General features: G+C 38.1%; 1 protein-coding gene across 1 annotated transcript in view; it reads left to right on the top strand.

The window, feature by feature from the left end:
- Positions 1–19,189, top strand: part of EFCAB3 (EF-hand calcium binding domain 3) — a 91,695-nt gene that overhangs the window by 50,517 nt on the left and 21,989 nt on the right. The window contains exons 19-20 of the mRNA XM_078155748.1: positions 5,657–5,710; positions 9,739–9,829. Coding sequence (XP_078011874.1) covers positions 5,657–5,710; positions 9,739–9,829 — 145 coding nt within the window. The remainder of the gene's footprint in view (positions 1–5,656; positions 5,711–9,738; positions 9,830–19,189) is intronic.

Below are 19,189 nucleotides of genomic sequence, written 5' to 3'. Positions count from 1 at the left end.
CCATAGAGATGGTCTGAAACATAGTTTAAAAGACCCATCCTAGAGTGAGAAGAAAACATGACTAATCATTTACCTTTAGGTTAGGGACAGAAATCTCTCAATTTATAAATGCCACCAGCCAAGGTAATCAGTACCCAGGAGTGATACAAGAACCACTCGTGGGTTTAAGGCCCAGGTAAGGAAGAAAAAGGCAGTTGAAGAAGTAGACAAAAAATGGAATAGAAGAGGAAAAGAAAAAAGAAAGAGAGAACAGAAAGGTCCATTTAGAGGAAGTTAAATAAGGACACCAATATAAACCATACATAGGTTGCTTGGTTTGGTTTTGCTTCTGTTTTCATATAATGTAATAACACAGTCCTACTCTGAAGCATCATCATAACACAGAGTAAAAAAATGAGCCCCAAATAATAACGAAAAATGGAATTGATTCTATTCAAACATGTAGGAAATGACTTGTTACTATATTGTCAGACCTAATTTCTCAGTGCCTGAGCTGAAGTAGTACATATTCTGACAGGTTCCTACTCTGGGAAGGTTGTCCATACAGTTTCAATGTACAGTGTCTACTTCCCAAGGACCAGGCTAGCCAAGTACAAAGAGGCTGTACAGAGAGTCCCATTAGTAGGCTGGCCAACTTGGTGAAGAATTCTGTGGCCATGGCAATTCATTAAACAAAGAAATATACAAAATGGGTCTCAGTTACCCATTGATCACTTGTGCTTCTGTAGTGAGAGAGGAAGAATGGCAAAACAGAGGATACTAAGAATCATTCTTTTTAGACCTTCTATAAACACCAACTTAGCTACTGGTACTCTAAATATAAGATTCTTATCCAGTAACCAACAAGTGGACAATCAGCTGGAGGAAATGAATCCTATTTACTTCATACTCCTTGGCCATCTTCTCATCCCCTCTGGGACTTGAAATCATGCTCTGGGGATTTTAACCTGTTCATCTCCAGAAGTCCCACCCTGGAGCCCTGCTATCTTGATTGGTATATGCTTCACCTGGCCCATGGCCATGCTTTACTTAACTCCCTGATCCACAACCACCTCCTCATCAGTTGTCTTGCCACCTTATGTATAGATCCCCTCACCCCCTGCTTTCCTACTATGGAAACATGATCAAATCAACTCTGCCACTACTTCTGGAAGGAGCATGTCATTCTCTTCCTTCATGGCCCCATTCAAAATTCCTGTAATTTTCTGGACCAGAGTACCCCTTCTAAGTCATCACTACCTTGGGTGTATTGACTCCCTCTATTAAAATGTAAGCTCCTTGAAGGCAGGAACTATTTTTGCTTTTGTGTTTATATCCCTTGCACACAGCACAGTGCTTGGCATGTAGTAAGCACTTAAAATGCTTTTTCATTTTTCATTCATTCATACCAATCTTGATATTCTCCCCATAAATAACACCAGAAGACAAAAGGAAGTTGCACCTAAATGGAAGGATGTCTCACACATTCTCTTTGGACAAGCAAATGAATGAATTGACAGAGTTGTCACATATAGTATGCAAAAGATATTCTGGAAAACAAATTACAGAAGTAAAGATTGAGAAAGATCAGAGAATTGTAGACTACACAGAAGCTTCAAGTCTATGTATCATTAACAATATTAATTACATTATTATATACCAAAAAAAAACTATATTAATTACATTTGAACAGGCAAGAAATGGCTTGTTATTTATATGGAATCATTACTAAGTTAACTATCTTTATTTGTCAGATTACCAGAGCAAAGATTAAAATTCATACAAAGCTGGAAGAATAAAAATGAGCTTAGGAACAGTATCAATTCATAAAACAGCAAAAAAAAAAAAGTAGAGAAACAAGTTGGTTTAAATGAAGCTTGGCAATGGGGGCAGCTAGGTGGTATAGTGGATAGAGTACCGGCCCTGGAGTCAGGTGGACCTGAGTTAAAATACAGCCTCAGACACATAACACTCACTAGCTGTGTGACTCTGGGCAAGTCACTTAACTCCATTGCCTCACCAAAAAAAAAAAATGAAGCTTGGCAAGAAACCCTAATAAGCAAAGTCATCTCAAAAGTATTTAAAGATTAAACTGGAAGACAACAAACAAGTGAAAACTAGAAAAGAGCTGCAAAGATTTTTTTAAACTGTTCTCTATCAAGGACAGTGAAGCTTTGGACTCTAACATATCACAGTCACAAATATGTTTATATAGGAAATGGAATTGGCACTGAAGAGTTGGGGAAAATGGGGAAAGACCAAGAATGAAATTGAGTACAATGGAATGAAAAAGTATTTATTAAGAGTTTACTATGAGCCAAGCTTTATTGTAAGTACTGAGGATACAAACAGAAAACTGAGAGTCCCTGCTCTCTTACATTCTATAATGGAGGAAAGAGCACATAAAAGAATATTTGTGTTCATATTCATGTTCATTTCACAGCAGATAGAAATGCCAAGGAGTATTGAGATTCTGGGAGATAAAGTATCAGGACAAGTAGCAAGGTCCCAAGGACTTTATAGAACAATGCAAGTCAGATAATCCCAACCAAAAAAAGATTTTGCAGGAGAAAATACAATTTTAGGGATTTCATGGGCTTGTTGTTCAAGGTATCTGAAGGAGGGGGAAAGTGTAGGGAAGACCTCAAATCTTACTACATTTCAAACTGGATGTCCCTTAGCCATATCAAATTCAATATTTCCAAAACACAAATCATTATCCTTTTCCCCAAACCCACCACTCTTTTGAACTTCCCCATTTTTACTAAAGATGTCTCTGTCCTTCCAAGGAGGTGAGTCACAGCCTCAGAGTTATCCTTGACTCCTCATTCTCCTTTATGCCACATATCCAATCAGTTGATAAACCTTGCCATTTCTATTTCTGTAGACAATCAATAAATATTAAGCACTTCCTATAAGTGTGGCACTATGCTAAAAGCTAGATCTCTCATATCTAGCCCTTCTCTTTCAGTCAGTCACCACTCTAATTCAGGCCCTCATCATCTCTTGTCTAAACTATTGGCAATATCCTCTTATTTGGTCCCTTCCTATTCTAATCCATCCTCCACACAGCTACTGATGTGGTTTTCTTTTGCTTTTTTTTTTGCCTTTTTTTTTTTTGGTGAGGCAATCAGGGTTAAGTGACTTGCCCAGGGTCACACAGCTAGTAAGTGTCATGTGTCTGAGACTGGATTTCAACTCACATCCTCCTGACTCCAAGGCCAGAGCTCTATCCACTGTGCCACCTAGCTGCTCCCTGATGTAGCTTTCTTAAAGCACAGGCTTGATCATGTTACTCATCTCAGTAAGCTCCATTAAATCCAATAAATAAATAAACAAATAAATAAAAGTGCCTCTAGGATCAAATTGGAGTTTTCCATTTGGCTTTTAGACATATTCACAGCCTGGTCATCCCACACTCTATGGTCTGGCCAAATCGGCCTTGCTGATAATAGCACACAGTGCTCCATCTTCTGTCTCCTTATTTTTGCTCTGTCTGTACCCCATAACTGGAATGCGCTTCCTCCTCACCTCCACCTGCTAGAATTCTGTTTCCCTCAAAGCTCAATTCAGGTACCACTTTCTCCATGAAGCTTTTCCTGTCACACACACACACCCCAGCTACTAGTCCCTTCACCCCCCAAACTATCTTTTATTGTGGGTATATCTAGCTCTTTTTCTTCCAGTATATCATCCAGTCCTTCCCTTCCCATGCCCCAGCTCTCATTGTCCAGTTCCTGCCAGGTGATGGACACCCCCTCCTGACTGTATACTGACCCTACCCCTATTAGCCCCACACCTGCCAGAGGTAGTCCAGAACCCTGCTCCATTCCAACCCTTAGGTCCACTATACCTCCTTCCCAGCAATCACTGGTCAAGGGATATGGTTGCTCACACCACTTGAATGAGCAGGGAATTACAAATTACAATCCTCCCTATAAGATGATAGTCTACTGGGCCTTACCATCTACTCTGCCAATATGACCTCTGAACCCTTAAGTGTTGCCATCTGACCTCATGTTGCACCCTAAGCACTCCTGGGCATTGTCACCTACCTTTTCATTGCTCCCAAAGGACCATCAGGTCTGCCTGCAACTGAACACTCTTATATGTGTTTTCTCTCCTAATTAGAATGTGACCTCCTTGAGAATAAAGTCTATTGATTTTTTATTTGCATCCACAGCAGGGGAAGCTAGGTGGCTCAGTAGATAGAGCACTGGCCCTGGAGTCAGGAGGACCTAAGTTCAAATCTGGTCTCAGACACTTGAACACTTACTAGCTGTGTGACCCTGGGCAAGTCACTTAACCCCATTGCCTAGCAAAAAGTAAATAAATGAATATTTGTATCCACAGTTCTTGGCACATAGTGGGTGTTTTAACAAATTCTTTTATTATTCCATTACATCCAACACAATCATAATGGTACCATGGTGCCGCCAAACATTTTCCATATTGATGTGAAAATACATTCAAACCACATATTTGTTCACTGATATGTTTGCATGACCACAAAAAGGAAAAAAGACTGATTGTCCCTGTTCATGCATTATATATTGTGCCCACATATTATGCAGATGAGCTAAGAAGAATTACTAGGTAATAATAGAAAGAGCACTGGACTTGGGGTCTGAGTCCCATATTCTAGACCTAGCTGTGACACTAACTCACCGTGTGATCTGAGCCAAGTCACTCTACCTCTCCTTTGTAAAAGGTAGGGGATTGGACCTGATGATTTCCATGATCCCTTAAGCTCTGACATTTAGACTCTACTTTAGAAAGCATAAACCCTTAGCCAACAGACTGGTTCAGAATTTCAGCACGACTATATTAACTAGTAGATGCTCTTATTCCTTGGCCAACAGAATGAGGCCACCAGGACATTTCTTGCCACCTTCCCTGGAGCTGAAATACTGAAGAATGTGGTTTAGAGCATTAGATCTGCCCCTAACACGCTTCTCCCCATTGGCTGCCTTTGGTCTTTCATTTGAAACAAAATGAATGAAAATAGGTAGAAATAACATTTGAAAATTCCTCTTTTTAGTTTTCCATTCCTCTGTGCAGATAAAATTTTAAGACAAATCAGAGAAAATAGCTGTTTATGCTAATTTTCACAGTTTTATGCCATTTTTTACATTTTTATTTTTTTTCTCAATTACATATTAAAAACATTTTAACATTCGGGTTTTATTTATTTTGAGTTCCACATTCTCTCCCTTCCTCCCTATTCCTTCCCCTTCCTTGAGAATGCAAGTAATTTGATATAGATTGTGCATGTGCATTCATGCAAAACATTTTTCCATGTTAGCCATGTTGCAAAAGAAAATACAGACCCAAAAAAAAGAATTAAAAAAAAGTTTTAAAAGCATGCTTCAATCTGCATTCAGGCTCCATCACTTCTTTCTCTGGAGGTAGATAGCACTTTTCATCATAAGTCCTTCAGAACCGTCTTGAATTGTTATATTCGAGAATAGATAAATCATTCACAGTTAATCATCGTACAATATTGCTGTTGCTGTGTACAGTGTTCTCCAGGTTCTGCTCATTTTACTTTTCCCAGGTTTTCCTGAAAGCATCCTGTTTATCATTTTTCATAGCACAATAGTATTCTGTTTATGCTGTTTTTAAAATTGTCTTGCTTATCACTGCTTCTGAGTCTTATCTTGTCCTTGACTTACAGATGATGGGAAAGTGGATCTAAACAAACTGATAGAATTTTCAAAGACCATTAAAGGTAAGCAATGTGAGCAATAAGCAATATGAGAAGATGTTGTAGAACTGAGATTTTGGAATCTCACACTTATTCCTAAAAAACCTCATTGCTTTTTCATATACTTGATTTCTTGGTCCTATTCCCTAAACTATCTATTGAGGAGATCATTAAATTCTAATTATTAGCTGGTTTTTCTCCATGTGACTCTGAATTTTGGCAAATAAGTTAATTTTTTGTTGTTGTTGAAAACTTCATCCTCTGAGCTTTTTTAAAACAAAAAAAAATTTCCCATGGTAATATACAAATAGCCCAATTCTAAGTCAAATAAGTGAAAAAGTTGGCAGTTATTGCTTCAGTCCTACACTCTTTAGGCATCTTGGGTGCTTGTCTCAAGGATATTGGTGCAGCCTGCAAACACATAAATAGCTGAGTAGAGGTGTGTATGTCTGGATAGAAAGATTAAAACAAAGTGGAGGCAAGATCAGAGATGGTGATGATTGATTTTAAGTTGTTTTTCCAATCTGTGAAATGGTCCCAAACCAACAAAATAGCATGGGGCAATTTCATCTAGGTCATTCAGTGAATCTACCATTTCTTCAGTATGACCACTTCCTCCACTGACACAAATCATAATTTCCAAGCATCCTTATCTTGTACAGTTATAATTTCCCCATTAATCACACTATAGGTGATCTATCCAATGGGCTACAGTCTTCCTACTTTTATTTATTTATTTTTTAGTGTCTTAAAAATACCAAGATAGTACTTAGGCTGGCCATCTGTTGTCTCTCATTCTTACTACCTCAGCAGCCTGTGGGTTTTTTTTAATTTCCCCCCCCAATCATATTTATACTCAGTACTGTTTCTTAGTCCATATCTTGCATACAAGTTATTAACATGTAAGTTGCTATAACAGCCTATTTATATCTACCATGAGACTTTAGATTGACCTTTATTTGGTTTTTTTAACTTTAATTTTTCTGAGATTATGTTCTATGATTTGCAGACATATAAGTACTTCTTTCCTTCCCCCTCACTCCCTCCTATCCTTCTTTTTCTTCATTTTTATTTTTTTTCCTCATTTTTATTCTTCCCTTCCTGGACTTTAAAATTGTAATTGCTATCTATGGTCATTGCTTAGCCTTACTAATAGCTAAAAAGATGGCTGACCTTTGTGATAGAAGGAATTTGAATTGAAAAATTCAATACCAGGCATTGTGCTAAGTGCTGGATACACAAATATCCCAAAAACCATCCCTACTCTCAGGGAACTTATATAGTCTATTAGGAGAAACACAACATAACATATGCAAATATAAAATGTATAGTAGGTGGCTAGGGAGGGAAGCTTTGCTCTACCAAATAGGGAAGTCAGGAAAGGCTTCATGTAGAAGAAAGTTGTGCTTGAACTACATCTTTAAAGAAGAGAGGTATTCCATGATTTGAAAGTGAAGAAGAAGGACATGCATGGAGTACAGCCAGAGAAAAAAGGGGGAAAAAGAGCTATATGAAGACTAGAGAGAAGATCGGTTTGGACTAGAATGTAGATTCAAGTAATATAGAATGGGGCTGGAAAGGATGGGGCCAGTTTGTGAAAGGCATTAAAAATCTGAGTTTATATATTTTATCCTAGAGGCAAGAGTAAGGTACTAGAGTTTATAAGGAATAGTAGGGGAGAGATGTCGTCAGATCTGTTGAGCTCAAGGAAAATCAGTTTGAAAGCTGAGTATACAAGCCAAATTAGATTTCTAAGATACCATGTTGTGAATGTAAAATTGACACTAGTCACTCCTATTAATTCCTCTCTTTAAACCCACCTTCCCAAGAGACACTAAAATACTTACCAATTCATAAGGATTTTGGTTTGTTTTTGCTTGTTCTGGACAGGGTCCCTAGAGAGTACCTGGATACATTCTAGGTTTTCAAATGTTTCCCTCACGTACAGAGACTTTTAGAAACAACAGATTTCCAGTTTCTAAATGTCAGAGATATCAGCAGCAATCTCTACTTATAACTGGAAGTCACCAAAACCTAGAGTTGGTATTCTTTCCTCTACAATTTACTACTAGTCAATCTTCCAGTCCTTCTCTTTCCAGCCATCGTAGCTTAACCAGTTAATTAAATTTTCCTTCTACACCATTTATCCTGACTTGGAGGGATTAAAGTGGTCAGGAGCTAGGAATAGAATGGCTAGTTATGAACTGCTTTTAACTCAAATAATTGACAATAAGCAAATTTGTTCATGGAAAGTTTAAGAAAAAGTTTTTCCCTTCTCATAGGTCCTGTTTAAAATTTCTGACCAGTTCTAAATTTCTAAGATTTCACCATTTTTTACCTCCGCCATACATAAACACACACACACACACACACACACACACACACACACATATACACACACACACACACATATACACACACACACCTCCACTTCTTCAGGAGTATTGCTTTACTGGACAAGCCACTCTGAAAAACCTGGAGCTCTGAGATTGCAAGGATCCTCTGCTTCACTCTCTCCATGAGAATAAGCAGTGAGGTCATAGTTGTATGATGGAACAAACCTCTTATTGGGCTCTTGATCATTTGCTGATCAAGGCCCAGAGGTGGTGAGTGGCATAGTTTAAATTTGTTGTTTAAACTTCAGAACTCAGTAGGATTCTATGCCAAGATCCCAGTTTTGATTAGCCACCTGTCACTTTTGCATAGGGGTAAAAAGTCAAAACTAATGCTGATATTGAATGATGGGATAGATTTTATAATGTCAGAGTTTGGGGGCCCCTCTTGGGCTTTCTGACTAGGTAATAAGTTCCCCACCCAAGTAACAACTTTCAGGAACTACTGCTTTCTAGTCTCTGGACTGGGCACCTTCCGGAGAAATCAAATAGAGTTGTTTTTCTGTTTCTTTTTTTATTCTGATTGCACTACTTAACAATTTATCTTCTATTCCTCCTCTTCATCTGCAACTTTGCCAGAGACGTTGTCTGTTCTCTGAAACTGTCTTCTTTTGGAAGATAATTTAGAACATGAAAACCAAGCATATGCACAAAGGAAAAGCCCCTACCAATGCAGTCCCTGAAATCCCCCCTAGTCTGACAATCAGACATTACCCATAAAGGGAGTAGGGAAAGGGGTGGGGGGCGCGGTATGAATAACCTTGGGTTCTATTCAGGAAGAGTCTGGCTTAAATGGGCCATCATTCTGTTCCTAGCCTCACACTGGGCAACAAAGGACAGAACAGCAGTGATGCCTATAGAAGGTGGTGAAGTAAGGACAGGCCACCCAGGCTGAGAGCACAAGGGACAGTGAAAACATTGTAGAAAAAAAACTACACATAGCAGAGCTTAGGTGCCCCAAGGCATCTGCAGGAGAGAAATAAATATTACAAACTTCCTTCTGTTTAGTTGTGATATTAGACTGTTCCCTGGACATGGCAAGTTTTATTTCTAAGTTACTGACTTTCCTTCAGAGCCTGCCTGCTCGACTTCCTGAGGTTATACTGTTGAAAATGAGGAGGTGGAGTAACAACAGATATTACCCCATCACTTAAAGCTCTCTAGAGGTGCTAAGGAGGCAGTGTCTCCTTTACCCACCCTGGCACAGGTGATGGCCCAACCATACTTTGAAAACATTTCCTTAATTTTATTTATTCCTCCCTCTGAATCCATGTTATAATAGTATAGAGGCAGCTAGGTGATATGGTGGATAGAGCACTGGACTTGGAGTCAAGGAGACTTGAGTTCAAATACAGCCTCAGGCACTTAATGTGACTCTGCAAGCCACTTCACTTCTGTCTGCCTCAGTTTCCTCATCGTAAAAGGGAGATAATAATCTACTTGGCAGGGTCATTGTTGAGGATAAAATGAGATCATATTTGTAAAGTGCTTTACAAACCTTAAAGCATCATATAAATGCTAGTTGTTATGATTATTTATAGTACCTAGAGTTCTGTTATGCTCTTTGGAAAGCCTTGAGCTGGGTATAATGGGGGGGGGGGGGACCACAAAGGAATAAACCTACGAAAAGATCACTTAGTTCCATTTTCTGCATTCCAGACGGTGTCACCAGCCAAATGTCGGCTTCTTCCGATTCTAAGCTGAAGTATAAGCTGAAACCCCTGACAAAAATTCCATCAACTCACATCAGGTGGGTGATTAAAAGATAAAAAGTGAAAAATGAAAAGCAGTTAGAATAGAGGTTCTTCACCTTTTTTGTATCCTGGACCCCTTTGGCATTCTGGTGAGGCCTATGGATCCCTTCTCAGAATGAGGTTTTGAGATGCTTGAAATAAATAACATTATGAAGGACACCATTTACGCTGAAATACAGTCATAAAAATTTTTTTTCTTTTAAGTTCATGGATCCCAAATTAAGAGAAGGCTATTACTGTTAAGTGATATCATTGGACCGCTGAGCTCTCATGTCACATTTTTGCCCACAATGCCAAATGCCACTAGTCCATATGAGTGTACACATACCCCTTTACAACTTCCCCCCTTTACCTGCTGGGGGAAAAGTGTTTGTGTGAAAAAAAGAATCAATGCTCTACCATTTACTGGCTGCGTGACCTTTAGTAAGCCATTTTCAGTGTTGAGCATTCTTTCTCTTATCTGAAAATAGGAGTTGGGACTAGATAACACTGTAATTGAAGCAGTAGTCCTGAATAATATCAGCTGTGCTGGCAGAAAGGAAAAGAGGCAAGGAGGAAAAGGCTTCCCTTTGCTTAGCAGCAAAGAGGACAAAGAAACCAGCTGAAAATGACCATTCCTGCAAGTTTTCCTAGATACTTTATCTGTCTCTCTCTTTGGCCTTAATCAATCCTACTGTGTATGAGGTACTTGGCTAGATTCTTCTGGATAGGGGATACAAATATATTATCACATTCTCCCTTGTATTATGCTTATTGGTTACATCATACCCATAGTGAACAGTCAGTTCCTTGAGGCCAGGAACTATATGCTTTTTTATCTTTGCATCCCTAGCACCAAGCATAGTGTTGCACACAGCAGGCATTTAATAAGTATTTGTTGAATGTATTTGAATCATTTTAGTATATAGTACATTGTTCCCTCAACTGATCCTACTCCTCCAGTAGGATTGCTTCCCTTGATCCCTCCTCTCTCCATTGCTCAAAGTTACTTGGTCCTATTCTCTGGAGCTACTTACCTCCAGATTAAAATAAATAATTTTCATTTTTATTTTGGAAGATGTTCAAGAACTCAGATGAGTCAGAGTCAGAACTTGGCTATCAGAAAACAATACGTTTACTTTTCTGTATAAATAGAATAGAATGTGAAGGCCTTCTTTAACTTCCTTAAGTTTTTTTTTAATTTAATTATGAATTTATATAATGAAGGGGAAAATGTTTAAAAGGACTTTCATTCACAAAAATATTTTTAAATTTGTAATAGAAAGAGAATTATGTTAACCATAAGCTATCCCCCCTTCATAGAACATAATCCATTCTCATCATGGCCTACTAAAGTCTTTCTCTTCCTTCCAGATCCAGATGTATAACTGTAGTAATCACTATATATGAATAAGGCTTTTGACAGATATCCCTTACTGCAACTAAAATCAACTTCTAAGACTCTATATTTATCTCCATCTATGAACAGGAGGCAGCATGGGATAGTAGAAAGAGCTAGATTTGAGACAGAGAGAACCAATGTCTCTGCAACTTCCTGCCTATAACAACTTGGAGAGAATACTCCCTGGGACTCAGTTCCCTCATCTCTAAAATAAGGAGATTGGACTTCATGACCTTTGAGGTCCCTTCCAATTAGAAATTGATGATCCTATCAAAAACTTTACTAGGAAGTAGAATAAATTTTGTTTTCTGCAGTTGGTGTGATACAAAATCTAAGAATCAAAGGCAAAAGTATGAGATACTGCTATTACATCTGACTGGACTACAGTGCAAGTAGCAAGGACCTGATTTTGGAAAGTTATTTTTGGGTGAAACAAGGATGCAGAAGTAGATTTTACATTCTTAAGAGTTAGAATTATTCAACAGTGAAGGAAGAGGCTATGTTTAAGAGTAAGCTGGCTGGACAGCCATCAAGGAGATTGTAGAAGGGAACCCTGCGTAGAGTGGAAGCTATTAGTGCTCTCTAATTTCCCAAATTCTCTTTAATTTACTTATCTATGTACATGTTATATCCCATGGTAGAATATAAGCCTCTTGAGGGCAAGAACTGTTTTTTCCTTTTTGTTTTTATGCTCCCAAAGCCTAATACAAGGCCTTGCACAAAATAAAGCATTTAATAAATGCTTAATAAACTGAATTGAACTCAGTTAAATTCCACTGAATTAAGATCGTACTAGATAATTTGTAAGAACTGTTCCTTCCAATTCGGAGAGTCTACAACTCTGTAAGCAGTGCAGAGCACAAGATATCTTCAGAAGCCTGGGATTCTGGCAAGCAACCACAATCCTATGACAGGAGGCCTTTGCATCACACCCCTCTTGGCTGCTTGTGATTCTTCCTGTCTTCTGTTGCATGGGGAATAAATTGGTGTATGTTTCAAATTAAGTTACAGCAAATCAAGAAATAAACTATTACTTAGAAAATATGGGAAGCTTTTCCTAGGCAAAGCTTCAGTTCATTAAATTGGTCAAATTGAAACAAAAGAAGTTAAGAGGGAGAAAGAGAGGGGGGAAAAGCTGATTTGACAAAGGTATTTAATGAGTTTGGGATGAAGGGGGCAGAAGGGGAATTAGTTCCTATTCTCTTTTCCTGCACTCTATTTCTGAAAGAGATATTTTGCTCTTTCATAACACTGTGGAAGACATAAGTCCAGAAAACATTATAATTCTGTTTTACTTTTCTGATAATGGTTTCTACTGTTAAGTTTTTACCAAGTTATCATACTCTCCTTCAGTCCTTCAACTGATCTGTGATCTCATTGGCCTGGATACTCCCTCCAGTGTTGATAGAAACTTAATTCTTGTCCATATCCTTCTATCAATTATCCATAGAGGATCTACCCAAAACATATTACTGGCCCACCTCCTTTTCCAGTCAAACATGTCCTTAATGGCATCTTTGAGAACCCTTCTCAACCTCAAAGGTCACATCTTATTATAAGCTGTACCTTAAGCTCACCGCCATGTCCATTGCCATTAAAGTTGCTTGCTATTATGACTCTTCTGACATCATTCCATGTTCCATGGAATCCAAACCATAGAATCCCAGAACTAAAGATAGAGTATCTAGTCTTTGCTTGAGGATCTCAAGTGTTGGAGAACCCACCCTGTTCCAAGGCAGCCCATTTCCACTTTTGGATAGTTTTTATGATTAGGGAATTTTTCTAGATGTCAAGCCTAAATTTGACCCTTTGCAACCAACTCCCACCCATTCTTCTAGTTCTTCCTTCTGATCCCAAAAAGTACAAGTTATGTAACTACTTTAGGCCTCAGCTTCTTCATTTACAAAATAAAAAGATGGGCATCCGATTGGCAACTTTAACAAAAAAAAATGAGAATTGTTGGAGATGCTGTGGGAAAGCAGGCATATTACTATAATGTTGGTAGAGCTTTGAATTGGTCCAGAATTGGTCCAGGAAGCAATTTTGAATTATGCCCCCAAAGTTACTAAACTATGCTTTCCTTTTGATTAAGCACCCCTACTAGGCTTGTACTCAGACTAGAGATCAATGAAAGAAGGACCCATATACACAAAATATTTATAGTGTGTTTTTAAGTGGCAAAAAGCTGGAAACTAAGAGCAATGCCAATCAGCTGAGGGATGACTGACCCAATTAAGACATATGAATGTAGGGTAAGCTAGGTGGTGCAGTGGATAGAGCATCGGCCCTGGATTCAGGAGGACCTGAGTCCCAATCCGACCTCAGACACATAACACTTACTAGCTGTGTGACCCTGGGCAAGTCACTTAACCCCATTGCCTAGCCGAAAAAGAAAAGAAAAAAAAAGATATATGAATGTAATGGAAAACTGTTGTGTCATAAGAAATGACAAAAGGGACAGTTTCAAAGAAACCTGGAAAGACTTGCATAAACTGATAACAGACTAAAGTAAGCAGAGCCAGGAGATGATGTAATGACAACATTGTAATGACAAATAACTTTGAAAGACTTAAAAGTCTGATAAATTCTGTAACCAACCACCATAGTATGAAATAATGAATATACAATCAAAATTGGTTATTATGTTGGTTAGTTTTGCTGAACTGCTTTTTTTTTTCTCTTGTTATTCTTAGTTAAAAGGGATGGCTTGCTGAGTAGGGAAGGAGTATATTTGGAAATGAAGGTGTTATTAAAAAATCAATAAAAAGTTATTAAAAGTCAATTTATTTAGTAAATTTGTAAGTATTTTCAATATTTTTAATTCAATATTAAAAACCTCTAAATTCTATGGATCTTATCAGTGTGAGTACTCTCTCACCAACAATGATAATTACAAGTCATCTACGCTATCTCATCCTGTGCCATTCTTGTCCATGTCTTATAAATCCTACAGAAGGTATTCGCTCAACATGCTAAAGCATTCCTCTATATCTCTTGATGTTGTGTGGATACACGAGTAGAAAACACAAGCTATCCATTAGTTATCCCTTGCTTTAAAAAAATGAATGAATAAGGACTTATTAAGTACCTATTATGCGCTAGGCATGGAATACAAAAATAAAAAGACACTCCCTGTCCTCAAGGAGCTTATATTCTGATGGGGGATACAATACATAAGAGAATGGGGTCCAGGGAAAGAAGTTTCGGTCAGAGAAGCCACAGAGATTTTGAGTAAAGCTATCCATCTTTTTCTAGTAGCAGTGGTTTGATAATTGTCCCCAGGGGATCAGCAAGAGCAACAGGTAGAAAGTTGGAAGTGGAGGGAGTGAGGATATACACGGATGACAAGATGCCTGTGCTGGGTAGGCCCTAGTTTATTAATGGCTAGGCTGGAGAGGATGTGAAACTTGATCTGGGGCCAGCTTTTGCTCGGTTGTTTAGTTGTTTCAGTCGTGTCCAACTCTTCATGACCTCTTCTGAGGTTTTCCTGGCAAAGATACTGGAGTGGTTTGCCATTTCCTTCTCCAGCTCATTTTATAGATAAGGAACTGAGGCAACCAGGGCGAAGTGACTTGCCAAGGGTCACATAAGCTAGTAAGTATCTGAGACCATATTTGAACTTACAAAGATGAGTCTTTCTGACTTCAAGCCCAGCACTCTATCCACTGTGCCACTTAGCTGCCCCTTTTGCTCAGTCACCCTACCTCTGGCCAGGAAAAATCAGCCTCTAGAGAAGAATGTCAAAATAGATTCACTAAGAAGGTAGAGTTGAGGGGTAGGGTGGAGGAAGGAGTAGGGGGGAGCATTTCTGGAGGGCTAAGTTTCTCCTAGTGAGGAGAAAGAGAGGCAGAAGCAAGGCAGATGGCAAGCTGCCTACAGAGTGGGCACTTTGCTGGTTTGGCTGAATGGAATATGAAACATAGTCTTGGGCCAGCTATTTAATAGTGGGCTATAATATAAATTTATACACACACACACACACACACACACACACACACAAAGGGAAGGGTGGCCTAGGTGAGTTTTCAGTTTTCAGTAACTCACTCACTAATCAGGATAGACAAGACTTTTACCTTTTCAGGGTATATGTTTCTCAGATAATATCCTTTTATATTATTTATTTTATATTAAAATATCCTTTAGACCATTTTACTTTCGATGTTCTTTCTTGGAGATATGCTACAGCTTTATCCACCATACATTTCCCATTCACTCATGTATCCAGTAAGCATTTATTGGTATTGACCTATGGGTAATCTGAAACTTTAATTCCGTAAAAACTGTGATATTCCAGACTTGATTATAATACAGCACCATGAGAAGAATCAATATAGCTTAATTAGTTACCAATGTATTAAAAAAAATAAGCATTCATTGGAGGGAGCAGCATGGGGGTCTTTATAACACTGAACAATTTCCCAAAAGTCATCCAACCTGATGCCCCCCGCTCCTATTTAATTCTGGGCCCAGTTCATTGCTTTGTAGTATCTCTTCAAGTTAATTGTACTGTTGCACCAGCTCTGTAGGCTATCCATCCAAATGCATGTCATAAATAATAGGCATTCTTCACCCACTTGGATTTTCCTGGTGAATGTCTTAGATGTGAAGCATGATCTGAGCCCAACTAGTATGGGTTTAAGTGACCTTTTACTTACCAAACAGGATAGCTTGGGCCCAGACCAAATTCTTTTGAGTGATTTTGGATCTAATTTAAGAGGCTCTATAGTATTCTGGGATTTGATGGAATCTCCCCCCATTGGACTGTGAGCTCTTTGAGAGCAGACTATCTTTTGCCTTTCTTTGTATCCCCAGCACTTAGCACAGTGTCTGGCATATAGAAAGTGCATAATAAATGTTTATTGAGTGACTGGAACATTTAAAGGATTTTATTTTCTCCAGAATCTCTTTCTGATTAGGACTTTATGCTAAATGTACTTCATAACAGTAACAAGTACCTTTCTCACTGTTTTATGCCTGGCTCAGAGAGTCAGAAAATAAAATTATCATTAACATTTCTCAAGAATTCTTTTTTGATTTTTGACATATACATGAGAAGCTGCTGGCTGAAGGAGAGCATTTTGTATTGGTATTTTGCTCTACAAAATCAAATATTTTTATTATAGTCAACAAACAGTAATCATGGTGGGAATTTATATTCCCTATATCTTTTAGTCAGTTTTGTGACTGCAAAGATATAGTCAGCTCTAGAAGCTTTTTACAAAATCCTATGTGTCAGCTTTTCATTCCTTCATCACAAAATGAAATCAGTAGAGAAGAAAAGTAGGCCTTTGGGTCAGTAGTTATTGATATTTTCTTAATATTCTTTTTTTAATAGTAACAACATACATGATTTTTTTCTTAGTGTTTAATATCCTCTTTCAGATAAAGAATTGATCCCTCAATGCCCTCAAAATTTTGTCATCTCCACCATGGATCTTTCCTTTGCGTACTTTATCTAATCCTGCTACTCAGCCAAGTTTTGTTTTCTTTCCTGGTGTTTTCAGTTCTTCAGTCCAAATGTGGTTATTCCACTGTCATTGATGGAGAGAACAGTTTGTTATAATAATACAGATCTTTTCCATTTTCCATCTGTTTCTTTCCCTCCTTCCAATTTCATCCTTAAATCTATTCAGATAATCTTACATAATAAAGTTTCTTGCCAAGATTTCTGTAAATTTTGTTTTCTTACACCACCTCTCTCTGTTTTGTGCAGTGATATTGCTCACAATCTTCTATTATCTACCCCTATAATATTTTGAAAACAAGTTTATATTATAAACTAATGCTACCCTTGGCTGCCATATCTCTCTGCCTGACAAGGAAATCAAATGTTTAAAGCTGGCCCAGATGGTTTCTGGATTCTCTTGGTTTCCTTACTGTAGAAATTATATTTGTCACTCTTCCTTAGGAAATAGCAGCAGCCTGAGTCACTGTCTGTTCTTTTATCTATTTCCTTTTTTCAGTGTCAACAGTTTAACTAGATCATGTTAGTTCTAACTGCTTACTGGATCTTCTCATTTTTGTTCTTTTAACTCAGTATAGATTTTTATTTTTCTTTGAATAAGTCTATGCTCTGAATGCATAGATACCTGATTCAGAAATGATTTTTCCATTCATAACAAATCACTTCCTATTGCTTAAAATACAATCAGTTTCATTTTTTGGATGTCACTTGCTGCTTGCCATATCCAGAACTTTCTAACACTCTTCTTCTTGGGTTTTTTTTTTTTTTGGCTAGGCAATGGGGTTGTGACTTGCCCAGGGTCACACAGCTAGTAAGTGTTATGTGTCTGAGGCCACATTTGAACTCAGGCCCTCTGAATCCAGGGCCAGTGCTCTATCCACTGCACCACTTCACTGCCCCTCTGACACTCTTCTTAAAAAAATATTCATAATGTATAGTCTTGAGGCTCTGTCTAGTCTACAAGCCTTTGGCCTGTTCTATTTCCTACCTAAAATATATCTTTGCAAAATAAATATCCCACAAACACTAGAGTTTAATGTCTAAGAATTTTGTGTTTTAGTATCACAAACATCAAGGAGAAGGTAAATCAGGTATCAACCAATAGAATGGATATCATTGCTATATAACCATATTTTCCAATATATTTTTCATTCTCATCTCCTATGCCCATCTTTGTATAAAAGATATCTAGTATTCAGGTATCTGTTGATTTAATTTGGAGGATCTGGTAGAGTTCTTAGCTGCATTGCTCTGCTTCCTCATTCTCTGCAATAAATGTAGATGCCTATGCTGTAATTATCATCATATTGATCTTTTTGAAAATGTTCATTATGAGCATGGCAATATGAGATTACCAAATGTCCAATGAAATTATGTTTTGCTGCTTTTAGGCATATTATGTCCCTAGCTACTTCCAAGCTTCCAAAGCATGGCTCAGCTTCAATCTACTCTAGTTAATATTCATGAACTTCCAATCACCCTGAATTTTTCTCCTTCCCAGATCAATTGTCATTGAATTATTTGACTTCACATCTTACACACACATACAAAGCACATAAGAATTACTTAAAACATAAAATTATGACATTGAGAGGCATCCAATAATAGCTCATGTAAAACATTGCCATCACCTTCACTTCTATTCTAAATGTGCTTCCTGAAGCCCCCTCCTCAGAAGCTGGATTCTGATCTCTTTATACTCCTCATGATGCTTCTATGCAGTGGGAGAAGAAAATGATACTTTTGGTGGCTCTTCATTAATTCCTCGGTTTCCCAACATTGTGAGAGGAGGAAATAGTTCATTCACTCACAGAGAGTAGTTGAGAACCTTGGATTCTTGGAGTATGTAAGCCCTCTCAGCATTTCTGAGATGATTGTAAAAACTTTTAATGCTCATAATATCTGGCTCTGCTATGTTCACTCCCAGACAATCCGTATCTCCACAACATTACTATCGGTGATCAGACAATCATAGATTTAGGGTTACAAAGGATCTTAGAGGTCACTGAGTTCAGCTCCATGGTTTTACAAATGAGGAAACTGAGGCATTGAGAGGTTATGTGATTTGCCCAAGGTCACACAAATTGTAAGAGTCTGAGATTGGATTTGAACTTAAGTATTCCTCACTCCAAATCCAACTCTCTACTCACTATACTCTATCAATATTTGACTGCTTGCTATAAGTAAATATCTTATTGTCTTCAAACTGGAAGGAAAGAGAGATTCAGGGAAGATGTCTTGAAGCTGCTATCTCTCCCCCTCTTCTACTTTCTTACCAGTGCCCGTTTCTGCCTCCTCTTCCATTAGCTATCTTGTCTCTTGCCACTCCAAGGAGGTCCAAAAGCATCATGGGACATGTAATTCAGACCACTCTCCTACAGTGTCTTCTGACCCCAAAGCTTCATAAAAATACGATATACCAAATCTCCAAAGAGACATTACACATTGAGCTTTATTAAAAACCACTCTTTAATCCCCTATCCAGAGAGAGACTATGAGCCATTCTTCCAT

The sequence above is a fragment of the Phascolarctos cinereus genome, unplaced genomic scaffold (genome assembly GCF_003287225.1).
Source record: "Phascolarctos cinereus isolate Bilbo 61053 unplaced genomic scaffold, phaCin_HiC Scaffold_5;HRSCAF=322, whole genome shotgun sequence".
Lineage (NCBI taxonomy): Eukaryota > Metazoa > Chordata > Mammalia > Diprotodontia > Phascolarctidae > Phascolarctos > Phascolarctos cinereus.
The sequence above is the reverse complement of the archived record's forward strand: the minus strand, read 5'-3'. Positions and strand labels throughout refer to the sequence as shown.